At 43.6% G+C, this 12,611-nt stretch overlaps 1 protein-coding gene across 1 annotated transcript in view; it reads left to right on the forward strand.

Annotated features, from left to right (window-relative positions):
- LOC123344430 (NAD(P) transhydrogenase, mitochondrial-like) overlaps positions 1-12,611 on the forward strand; it is a 76,817-nt gene that overhangs the window by 23,571 nt on the left and 40,635 nt on the right. Inside the window, exons 3-7 of the mRNA XM_044980649.1 lie at positions 2,614-2,843; positions 3,623-3,840; positions 9,277-9,364; positions 11,587-11,675; positions 12,387-12,574. Of these exons, the coding sequence (XP_044836584.1) occupies positions 2,614-2,843; positions 3,623-3,840; positions 9,277-9,364; positions 11,587-11,675; positions 12,387-12,574 (813 nt within the window). The remainder of the gene's footprint in view (positions 1-2,613; positions 2,844-3,622; positions 3,841-9,276; positions 9,365-11,586; positions 11,676-12,386; positions 12,575-12,611) is intronic.

The following is a 12,611-nucleotide window of genomic DNA, read 5'->3' on the forward strand; positions in this document are numbered from 1 at the left end:
ACCTGTCTATTACCACTACACCTTTACCGCAACTGAAAGAATGTTAACAACCTTCCGCCCCCACCCCATGCTATTTGTTTGCTTGTTGCAGTTCAGTCTAGGGAATGAAATAGCGCTGTGTCCTTTTGTTTGAAGTCATTTTCACTTTCTGATTGCCATGCACTAGCTCAAGGGTCTTGAGTTTGGGTTCACAAACCTTAGAAAAGAATCTTTAAATAGCCAGTCTGTTTTTGTAATGGATTTTAAAGGAAATTATGAAAAATACTCCATATTTCCAGTCAGCTCTGGAAAAAAAGTATGTGTGTGCTTTTACAAAACCCAAATGTTGGTCCTAAACTAAGTTGACAGGGTCACTTTAAAATATGTGGTGACATAAGGATATGGTTTAAAATGCTGCTAATTACATCCAGACTGAGTGGGGCTGTGGAAAATTTCAATTTTCTGGAGAAGGGTTTGATTTGGATGGCCCAAATGCTAGTTGCAAAGGACTGTTACCCCTTTAAGCAGCTGAGAGAAGAGTTTACATTGGAAAGGAAAGACTTTTATATGTGTTTAGAAAGAAGACATGATCTAAATAACAGGTTCTGTATGGAATAAAATAATAGAACCTAATAGTGATGTCTTTAGCAGAGAATGAATGGAAGAATAGAAGAAAATATCTACTAAAAAGCAAATGTCCAAGCTTAACAGTATATGCATTGCAGATCAAATACAGATGCGGGAGAGAGCTTAGAGGAGGTTTTAACAATGAAGGATTGACAAGGGTGATTTTTCAGTGATTTACAGTTATCTGTCCTCTCCATCCTGATGGAAGAATTTTCTGTACACCAAATACACCATAATAATAAGCTAAATACTCCCTTCACCCATATCCCTACCCTGCAGAAGGGAATGTAGTCTGATAGCTAATCACACAGAGATATTCTCGTCCATGGTCTTGTGAGTTTGTAAACATGCTTTGGGCCAAGATGTACAGGTATACAAAGACATTTCTATTGTGAAGACATATTCTACTCCTCCTCACCATGGAATTGAAAGAAAAGATTACAACTTTCTTAAAAGCACCTAAGAAATATGTAACTATTAAGTGTGTAACTAATGCCCACAGCATGCGTCCTGTTTAATTACTGTAAAGGAGATTCTTAGCCAGGTGATTTTCTGCATACAAGCAGAGCTGTACTTAGAAAGTTAGGTTCCTATAGAGAACCTTTATGCAGGACAAGTAGCAAGTGAAAAATGAACCTGGTTACACCACAAGTCCTAACTTAATACTGTATGTATCATATGAAACTACTGGGGAGGATCAGGGCCGGTGCAACCCATCAGGTGACCTAGGTGGCACTAGCATTTGTGGGGCGGCATTTCGGGTCCTTCAGCGGTGATTGCGGCGACTGGATCTTCGGCCACCCCGGTCGTCGTCGGCATTTAGGCGGAGGGGCCTGAGGCAGGGGGGCACAGGGGGGGCCTCCTGCAGCAAGTCATGGGGGTGCAGCACGCAGGGGAACCGCTCCCCGCCCCAGCTCACCTCTGCTCCGCCTCCTCCCCTGAGCACGCCGCCCCGCTCTGCTTCTCTCCCTCCCAGGCTTGCGGCGCCAAACAGCTGATTGGCGCCACAAGCCTGGGAGACGGGAGAATTGGAGCGGCGACGGTGTGCTCGAGGAGGAGGCGGAGCAGAGGTGAGCTGGGGCAGGAAGCTGCCACACGGCTCCCCGGGCTGGGGGGGAGCTGCCACGGGGGGGGGGGGGCGCTTCAGGGCGGGGGGCAGGAGCTGCCACAGGAGGGTGCCTTAGGGCAGAGGGCTGCCCCTGTGCATAGGACCAGCACCAGCTCCCTGCACCACGGAAATCCTGTCTTGAAAACATTTATTTATTGAGCACTGTACCTACTACTGTGAATGCTGGCTGGATCAGACCCTTCAAAATCTGCAGCCATAGCCCTTGGACTGTTTCACAATAGGTCCTTGCCTCTTCGTCAACAAGCACAGTTCTCTCATATACGAAGCCAGGAAAGACAAAGCTTCCTCTCCTAATGCCGCTGTCTTGTTTTTGGTTTTTTCACCTCATGTGTGAGTGGCGTTGAGGTTGTCACTTCATTGGTTGTGGTCAATCCCACACCTTTTTTCAGAGTAAACAGCATGAAAACTTGTGTAAGCAGTATCCCAGCCAAGGCTTTTATAAACTAAACTTTAATTTGCTATCCTTTTGGCATCGATGAATGTGTTTGTGTGACTCTGTGGGCTGGCTGTGGAAAGCTGCACTATAAAAAAGTTAACAGCAGAATGTTTCATCTGGTAGCATTCTGTGTCAGTTACAAAAAAACACAGTCCCAGTCCTGCACCCTTCCTCATGCAAGTACTCCCACTGAGTTATCTCACTCGGACTATTTGTGTGAATAAAGACTACTCACGAGAGTAAAGGTTTACAGGATTGGGTCCTTAAGCTGGGATTTCTAAGGTGCCTAACGGAGTTAGGCACTCCAGTCCTATTGACTTCCATTGGGAGTTGGATGCTGAAATACCCTTTGTGCCTTTGAAACTCTCCCCTTTATTCCACAAACAACAATCCAACAAATATGAACTGTGAAAAATAACAATTTTCCTTTATTTTTACTTAGGAATTCGCTACAAGGATCTAGTTGTGGGTATCCCCAAAGAAACATACAAAAATGAGAAGCGAGTGGCACTCTCTCCTGCTGGTGTCCAGGCCTTAGTTAAACAAGGCTTCAGTGTGCAAGTGGAACATGGAGCTGGTGAAGAAGCAAAGTTTTCTGATGAGCAATACCAAGCGGCTGGAGCAGAAATCAATGACTTGAAAACTGTATTTGGCTCAGATATTGTTTTAAAGGCAAGTTTAGCATCTGACATGAATCATATATATTTATTCCAGTGACAGTATGCAAAAGTCAGAAGAGTGAGAGACTTGATTTTAAGAAAATCAGAATTTCAGCATGAAATCAAATCAATAGAACAATTTATCTATGGCATTAAATCATCTGATAAACACAACCTTATATGTGTCCAGTAATATAGTTGGTACGATATTTGTATCAACAGCTTTTGCAGCAATAACTGCTTCACACCTATTAGGCATGTATTGTATTTCCGTTTTTTGATGGGAGAGTTAAGTTTCTGATATTGCTCGATATATACCCAAGTTCACACCAGATGTGGTGTGATTGTTGGCGTTCTGTTCCATCCCAGATAATGTAAATCACTTACTTGCTCAATGGGATGAAGGGTATTTGACATAAATGCATTTAACCCATTTTTGTCTACTACCATTGATCTAAAACCCTGGTTCTTCATCAGAATCTGCTACCTCTAGACCAGTGTTACTCAGCCTTTTTGATACCAGGGACCGCCTTGCTGCCTTCCTAAACTGTGTCAGGGAGATCTCAGGGACTGGCATCTGTCCATGGACTGGTTGTTCAGAAACACTGCTCTAGAAAATAGGACTCCTCAAGGACACAGGGATCTGCGTTAGGGACATGGGGGATAAGACAAAAGATTCCATGTGTTTTATTAATACTATATTCAGTTTCCAAAAGCTTAATTTAAATCATCAGACTGAACTTATTTTAATTAAAAAAGTAAAATGTGTGGTATGTTTTGTGTCTGTCTAAGGTCAGAGCCCCAGGTTTTAATGAAGTGCTGGGAGTGCACGAGGCTTCTTTGCTCAAGGAGAAAGCAACACTTGTCAGCTTTATCTACCCTGCTCAGAACCCAGATCTCCTAGGCAAACTTGCTCAGCGCAAAGCCACGGTCTTGGCAATGGACCAAGTTCCTCGAGTCACTATTGCTCAAGGATATGATGCTTTAAGCTCGATGGCCAACATTGCAGGGTGAGGATATGGAATACGAATTTTATTGCATGAATGTCATTTTTGTAATTGAAGGCATCCAGTGTAGCCTTGTGTCTATTTATTCCTGTGAGCACCATTCTACACATGTGATTTTACATAACCATGTTCTCTATTGCATGCAGAGGGAAGATAGAGTAGTTCTGGCTACTCCATTGCCTGCTTCTCTGCTGGGCTATGGGGGCTCCAGAAGAATAGGATAGGGGCTTGGCTAGCTCTCTTGTGGCTCCGCTCTCCTCCACAGACACCCAGGGCAGTCCAGAAGCGGAGAAAAGGAGGAGAAGCTGGCAACCAGTTACAGTTCTCTGATTCTCTGTCCCAGACCTGTCGGAGGTTGGAGCAGCAAACCCCCAGTCTGCTGTAACTGGTGACAGCTGAATATGGTCCTCAAGGGACCATGCACTAGCTAGGAGGAACTGGAGCACAATGTGCTCCAGGTACTCCCTTCCCATCCTTTGCCTGCCCTCTTCACCAGGACTGTAGGGAGCAAGGTGCAAAGGGTATAGGATCTGCCCCAAAGTATTGATTACGACCCCTTTACATTCTGGCACTTGAACCAAGAAGGTTGGACACTACTGATTTAGGGCCATGAGGACTGTAGGTTGGACACCGCCAGCTTTTGGAATGGTGTGTTTCCCTTGTTATGTAAATGCCAGTGCCTTAAAACTGTGCTGCTTTCGATCTCAGATTGACAATACATAAATTGTCTTAGAACTATGCTTATTGCAGGTGGGTAAGAAAACTTATTTCAGTCAATCCACTGTAACACATGTGGTTCTAAATACCATTGACTCTGTGATAAATGTACTCTTATATTTGGCATAGCTGTAACATACCAGTTTTTATTGTTTTTCCATGACTCTCTTTCACACAAATAAAGCTGAAACACAAGATCCTTTGCATGGAAAATGTATTGATAGGACTATGCAAACTTCACTTTCCTTAGTTTTCTATCTGCCACTTCAAATTATCTTTGAAGTTGCTGTGCTACTCTGAGGACTGACACTAGGGGCTGCATGAGCTGGGCATTCCATATGAAAATATCACCTTTACAGAGGCTTTTAACCTCTGACAACCTGAGTCACAAGTATCTCCTGGCTGGTCTTGAACCCCACTTCTACATGGCATCACACTGTGCTACTAGCCAAACCATCAAGACCAATTGCCATTCAGCAATATACACATTTGGAATCAATTCAGTTTTGGAACTGATTTCAAAGTCATTTAGATTTAGGTAAGGAACTCGTTAAAAAAAAAAGCACAACAAACTAGCTTAAACATTGGACCAATTATTTACATACATATGCTACATATTGAAATAGTTTAAAATCTGAACCAATTAATCTGCAACAGAATCAATTTGGTAAAGATACCAAACACATTTAAGTGCTTCATTGGATGAGGAATTTTCCTCACCATTTGCTGGCTTCCTCACCGCTGAAATTTAATTCAGAATATATTTGATAAAGCTTTCTCACTGCCTATTAGCCATGACATCATTGCATTCCCCTGTAAAAGTATTGAGTGAATATAGTCCTTTAATTTTAGTGTCTTCCGCAATGTTGAGTAGGGAAATATTATGCATTTGTTCTTCCCTCTTTGTATCTCCAGGATCTTTGAAAATGCTCTTCTGTCGGGAATATAGAGAAAACGCTAAAGAGTCGTCATCGCTATGTCAGACATTTGGGCCCTCTTAAATTCACACTTAGTTATCAACATGTCTGAATGGGTCATCCCATACCAAAAAGAGACAAAACAAAATCACTCTTTCTTTCTCTTCCCGTGGGTGAATATTCCTTCAAAGCGCTTCCCAGGACTCAGCTGTTCAAATACCTTGTCGATGAGTAAACAATGAGCTAAACTTCAGTGGGAAATTGTGCCAAACCTGTACCTAACACAGGGTAGAATTCTTCTTTTTAAATCCTAAAGAATTAAAAAGAAAAAAACATTTAGAGCTAATGATGTGCCAAACTGACATCATTATTCTTCTAGGGACAAGAAGAGAGTGACATTTTTGAGCCATTCCAACCCTTTACTCTTTTCCTGTCAGGGCCAGTAGTCATGCCCAGCAGTGATTGTTGTTCTCTGTGACACTTGTTTATTTGTAAATGGATGGAGATAATCATCCAGGTTCCTTCATGTAGACCACAGACTAGCCATCAGGTGCTGATAATTTTTGCTAGTCTGGGTCAGATTAAAAGCAATGATTAAAAAGAGAGAGAGCCCATATCCTGTTATCAGACTCCAGATCTGACCACTTTCCAAGTGCACCCCACCTATGGTGCTGGTTACAAAAAAGGTTGATTTACCCCCAGTCCAACCCTCTGTGCACTAGTAATAGAATAGGAAAATATACACTCCAGAAAACTAGTAGAGGATGCTTAGCTGATGCATTTGCCAGGAACAGTGGCTTCAATGGAACGTGATTTGCCAACCCCTATGTGGGGAAATGCATACTAATCCCTTTAAAATGGCATAGGAATGAGTTCTTGGCCCTCCTGAATCATCCTGCCTTGCACCAGAACTGATTTTATGTTTGTGAACACTGAGACAAACTGATAAAAGTGTCAGTTTGAATGAAAACAGGACAAGCTGTCAAGTTAATCAAACACAATTCATACCTGAGTCATGCAGCCACATGAGTTTTTTGTCATGTCCCGCACGGTATGAGATGGACACTTTTACTGACTCCCTGGACTTTCCATCATTTATTGTAACAGGAAATACTTTGTAATTATTCATTTCAAACACTGGTTCATCCCACGTGCACTATTTTTCTCCTTATGCCGTCAGAGGGAAGTGCGGTTATATGAATCACGTCTCATGTATTCAGCTCCAATGCTGCTAAAGAGGAAAAAATTACAAGCAGTGATAATGTCAGCACAGTCAATATTGTTTGTCTTTGCAGAGCCATAAACAACATCATGAGGATATTTTTTAAAAGGTCTTGCTGACAGCTCTGGTAAATTTAAGCAATCAGGATACAGAGATGAATAGTATTTTCCTGTTACACACACTCTATCTCTGTCTTTTAGCCTGTAAAACTGTTTAATTAACCTAGTGTCAAATCCTCTGATTTCCCTCCAATAGACTAACACAGGGCTCAAAACATGTCTTCATTTTTATACAGTCTGCTCTTAAAATATTTGTATTTAACGTTCATCCACCCCTCTATTTACCCTAAGCCCAAAATATATTTAGATTCACAAGAAGCACACAACCACAAAAAGGGAACAGAGAGCATTCCACACTGGAGGATCAATTTTTGCTCTAATACAGAAAATATGCACATAAAAAGTTATTCTTTGGGAAATTTCTACAAAAGCCTGGATTGTACATGATGGTTCTTTTAGGACAACTTGATTTTAAACATTGAACAGTTTATTGGGGCCGAACACAGCTCTCAATGGGTGTAAGTCAAAGCAGAATTTGGCTCATGGGCATCATACATGCATGCAGCATTTAGCAGGGACCATCCGTTAGAATCCAGTGGGCATATCCTCATATGATCAATTTTCCTGCCCTTGCTTACCTTGGGCATTAGCATGTGTCAGTCTCCCCGATCTTTCATGTCTATTTAATGGATGAAAGCCTGACTCCATTCAAGCCAATGGGGCCAAGATTTCATCCACTCTATTACTCAGTTCTAGGGATGCTCTCCCCCAGAATAACTCCTTTGCAGTATCACATGGTACCTACAATGGGCCATCTTCTGTGCCATCTTACACACCAGTGGAGTCAAGAGGGTTACACAGTGTGCACTTAATGCACATTTGGATTGCTGACTTTGAGATGGTCACATGTATTCAGTAATCTTTTAGGCTAATTGGGTGTTTCTCCAGTTCCATGCATAGTTTTTGAATATAACTTATTTGTGCCTAATCATGGAGGTTTGCTTTAGGTTTTGTTGGTGCTGTTGAATCTGTCACATGATCAGCCACTCCAAGAGCCTCAGTGAAACCACATGAACCTTTGTGTAGTTTGGCCTTTTTCACATTCACCCCCAGATACCAAAGAGCACTAACTAGTCCATAGTGGACTGAAAATCTTTAGTTTACAAAAAGCCGTTTTTGAGTTACTGGAAAGCTGCAACACTTCTAAAACTGCCAACTGCTCTTCCTTTTGTCCCCCAATAGCTATTAAGAGAAACAGTTTCAAAATTAAAGCCAAAATTCCATCATAGTCAGCTATTTGTTGGTTTTATTCTGAGTTTACTCCCAGTTTAGTCATCTAAAGATTAAAGATGGGTCTGAGCCACAAAGTTTTTGTATCTGAAACTGGATCCAAACTTCCTTAAGTCTGGGCATATCTGGCTCCTAGGATTGAGGTCACACCCCTACAGGCCCGACCCTGTAAGATGCTGAGGGTTTTCTGAGAAGTACTGAGCTCCTTCTGTGAGAGCTGAGGGAGTTGGCACCTCTTAGGAAGCATTCAGCATCGTGCAAGCCCTGCTAGTGGTAGGATGAGTCTCCACGTTTGAATCCTGATCCTAATCACAACTTTCCAGAAGCTAGTAATGGGTATCCAAATCTGAGGAGTTGCTTTGGGGCCATCTTTGCTGAAAGTAATGGTTGATGTAGCAAGGCACTTTCATGCTGGTTAGTACTGCTAGGCAACAAAAATTTGAAGCCACAGACAGTATTTTAATGAATGTTTGCTGGGCCACCTCCTGTTCTCTGAACAAAGAACAATAAGTTGAGAGGTTTCTGAACAGCAGTTAATTAGGAAGGATAAGTTATGAAAGAATGTTAAGGAAACCCATAACTATGGGTGCAGCACACGCACTTCATTTGCAAAGGGAAGTGTGCTGTTTAGCTCATTTTCCATTTCATGCAGTGTTTAAATGATCGCTGATTAATTCGTTTAATGAGGAAACCCCTGTGCTCTGCATTCTAGAAGTAACAATAGCTTGGCCTGCATTCTGCCTGCAAGGCCATATGCATGGATGCGCCAGGCCCATTAAAGCATAGACACTACCGCTTCACCCAGAGGTGGTTTTTGTTTTGTTCTGTTTTTTCAAAAAAAGTAAAAATACTGTAACCATAATAAGCATTTTATTTATGCCATGAGTCCACGCCCTTGGTACGCATTCCTTTCCCAGCAATAGTCCTCCATCAGACATTCACTTTAAAAGGGTGTTACAAACCACTGGTATAAATTGTTGACATCTGAATGTATTTTTTCATTTAGCAGATGTATTGGTTTAAGATGTTCAATAACTGTTGTTTGTTTTGTGGGGTTTCTATTAATTATGTCATTGATTTGGTCTGCATATTTGTCCGAAGGGTTTTGGCCCAGCTGTGTGTGGTACCCAGGAAGGTACAGTACCTGATGGTACTTTCGGCATAGTTATCCTTATGCTTTGTCTGCAGAGGCTTTACTGCATTGCTGCAATGTTTTTTTATCTTCATTTTCTAGGTACAAGGCTGTAATCCTGGCAGCTAATCATTTTGGTCGATTTTTTACTGGTCAGATAACAGCAGCTGGAAAGGTGCCTCCTGCAAAGGTATGGATAGTACAGATGAGATGTGTGGAGTAAAATTCTGTACGGAGCGTCCCGACTGACAGTGTAGTCAGGGAGTGCAGCTCCACCATATGACCTTTCTAGGAAATCGAGGGTATAGCCGTTACAGTTCCCTTTGTTGCAACTTTATTTGTACTAAGGCCGGATTGTACCTGTTCCTTACACGGGTGGATGGGGCATAAGGAGCCTTTCCCCTCCCTCATGTGCCCCCTCCCCTGCTGCCCCAGAGACCAGGTATAATTGCAGTACCTGCGCTCTCCAGATTGCAGAGACTGCTCTCCACTAGAACGTCCTAAGGCACTAGCTTTCCCAAAGGGGGCTGGGTGGAAACAGGGGCACTTCCAGAGCTGGGTGGCTGCCATGCCGATTGTTCACAGCAGTCTCATGTGGGGGTGGTGCACTGGGTCCACTTTTTCTGTGTGGGTAGGAGCTCTCCGAGCTCCTTCTGGAGAGGTGCAGCTCCACACTGCCCCAAGCACAGGTCTATGCCTAATATGGCTGATAGCAGGCCAAATTCTGCTCTCCTCTACACAAGTGCAATGCCTCTGAGGTGAAAGGGAGTTGTCTACACTGCACTTGGGTTGGTAAAACTTTTGTCGGTCATGGGTGTGAAAAAAACACAGCACAGCACTTTGTTGTTGGGGGAAGATCTCCCGCCGACAAAGCTACCGGTCCTCGTTGGGGGGTGGTTTTATTTTGTCGGCTGGAGAGCTCTCTTCTGCTGGCAAAGCGTGACTACACTGCGTACCTTACAGCGGCACTGCTGTAGCGGCACAACTATGCTGCTGTAAGGTGCGTAAAGTAGATATGGCCTTAGAGGAGAACTTGGCCCCAGTTCTGTTCTAACTTGGCTTTTCGAAGCATTTTGGCAAATGTTTGATCATATGAAATCATTTAAGTGCCACAAATGCATTTAATCACATCACGCCTAGAGACAGATATTCATGAGAGGTTTGTGTGTATGTGTTTGTTTGTTTGTTTAAGGAAAATAATCCCCCAGCAGAATATGTTATTCACCAAGGGACTGATACCCATTTCAATAGGCGTTGAAGTTTACATTACATTCTGAGGGCAGAATTTTGTCTATAAAAGAAGTGGGCAAACCCTCCTGCCCGGCCCCTGAGCGCCTAGCCTGGGAGGTTAGCCCCCAGCTCCTCCCCTGCTGTCCCCTCTCCCCCACAACCTCAGCTCACTGCGCCGCTGGTGTAAAGCTCTGGGCAGCGGGGCTGCGAGCTCCTGCCGGGCAGTGCAGCTGCAGAGCCTGGCCTGAGCCGGTGCTCTGTGCTGCGTGGTGGTGTGACTGGCTCCAGCCAGACAGTGCAGCTGCCTGTCCTGGTGCTCTGGGCGGAGTGGCTGTAGTGCCGCCAGCCACTGGTGCTCCAGGCAGCATGGTAAGAGAGCAGGAGGGTTTGGGGTGGTGGTCTGGGGGCGGGGGTGTGGATAAGGGTTGGGGCAGTCAGACGGTGAGGAACAGGAGGGTTGAATGGGGGCAGGGGTCTGGGGACAGTCAAGAATGAGAGGAGGGGTTGGATGGGGCGGTGGGGAACAGTCAGGGGTGGGGGGGTCTGAGTGCGGTTAGGGGATAGGGAGGGGTGGATGTCCCGGGGGGGCATCAGGGGACGGGGAACATGGGGAGTTGGATGGGGCAGGAGTCACAGGGGGGTCAGATATGAGGCCAGGACCGGGCCACACCTGGCTGTTTGGGGAGGCACAGCCTCCCTTAACCGGCCCTCCATACAATTTCGGAACCCCGATGTGGCCCTCAGGCCAAAAAGGTTTGCCTGCCCCTGGTCTATAATATCCATCTGGAGAAAAGCCAGACTATAACAGAGCAAAGCATTTAAATAACTGATTAAATCAGGCCTATTTCCTCCACCTCCAATGCTCCAAAGTGAACATTTGAGTCCTGCTGGTGTAGGAAGATTAACCCTATTCATGTTTTGTTTCACTTCAGGGTTTAAATAGCTAACCATTTTCTACCTGATCTTATTTTGTATATATCACACCTTGTGCAGGTGGTTATTTAAGTACTTACATAGTTGTGATAAGATTTGAAACTTCCTTGAAGTACTTACATCTAGTAGCATCAGATGCTCTTATAACTTCAAGTGCTTTTGAAGATAAGGGATATAATACACCGGGCATGGAGTGGGGGTAGGACACAGAATACACTTTGCTCATTCTCCATGTATTGATCTCTCTAGATGTTGATAATTGGTGGTGGTGTGGCTGGGCTTGCTGCTGCAGGAGCTGCCAGAGCAATGGGAGCCATTGTCAGGGGATTTGACACCAGGTAGGGTAAGAAAATATCAGTTTAGATTCTAAAATACTGTACTTAGGTTTGTATAAAACATCCTGGGCAAAATCCTGCTCTCGGTTACAGCAGTGAAATTCCCTTTGAAACTAATGTCTCAAATTCATCTCTGGTGTAAGACAGTGAAGTGAGCACGCGGAACAGCCAATGAACTCATGTGGTATGGGTATACTGGTACACAAATTCCCTGCTTGCACATGTGCCCCAGGCTTACACACATTCAAGTTGGCTTCATTCAAGTCCAAGGTCTAGTTTGGATCTAAATCCCACTTGCAAGATAATGCAAAATATTATCATTTAGATATGGAAAAAGCCTAATAGTACAGCTGCATATGATATAGAACTGATTTTTTTCCAATTCACTGGTAGTTTATTAAGTTCTTGAAGTCTTGGTTCAATTAGAAAGTTTAGAAGAAGCTAAGATACTGCTTAGTAATTATGTCCAGGATCCTGAGAGGAGAACCAGAAACCCTGAATTCAATGTGGTTCTGCTTTGGTGCAGAGCTTTGCTCATGCAAAATTAGAGCCTATGTTGTGTTTCTTTGCTGTAAATTAATGTAACAGAGTTTGCGAACTGCTGTCATCTTGCAACTGGTAATGTAATCATGCAATGTCTGCCTTGATAAAATAGCAAACAGCAATAGTCCAATATCTAATCCAATATCTGTCATCTCGGTACTTTGCATGCAGGCTGCCAGCACTGGAGCAGTTTAAATCCCTTGGAGCAGAACCTCTCGAAGTGAATATTGCTGAAACTGGAGAAGGTGTTGGAGGCTATGCAAAAGAAATGTCCAAAGAATTTATTGAAGCAGAAATGGCATTATTTGCCAAACAGTGTAAAGAGGTGGATATTCTTATTAGTACTGCCCTTATACCAGGTAAGGTGCAGCTTTATGATTATTGCAGACTTAAATA

The sequence above is a fragment of the Mauremys mutica genome, chromosome 11 (genome assembly GCF_020497125.1).
Source record: "Mauremys mutica isolate MM-2020 ecotype Southern chromosome 11, ASM2049712v1, whole genome shotgun sequence".
NCBI lineage: Eukaryota > Metazoa > Chordata > Testudines > Geoemydidae > Mauremys > Mauremys mutica.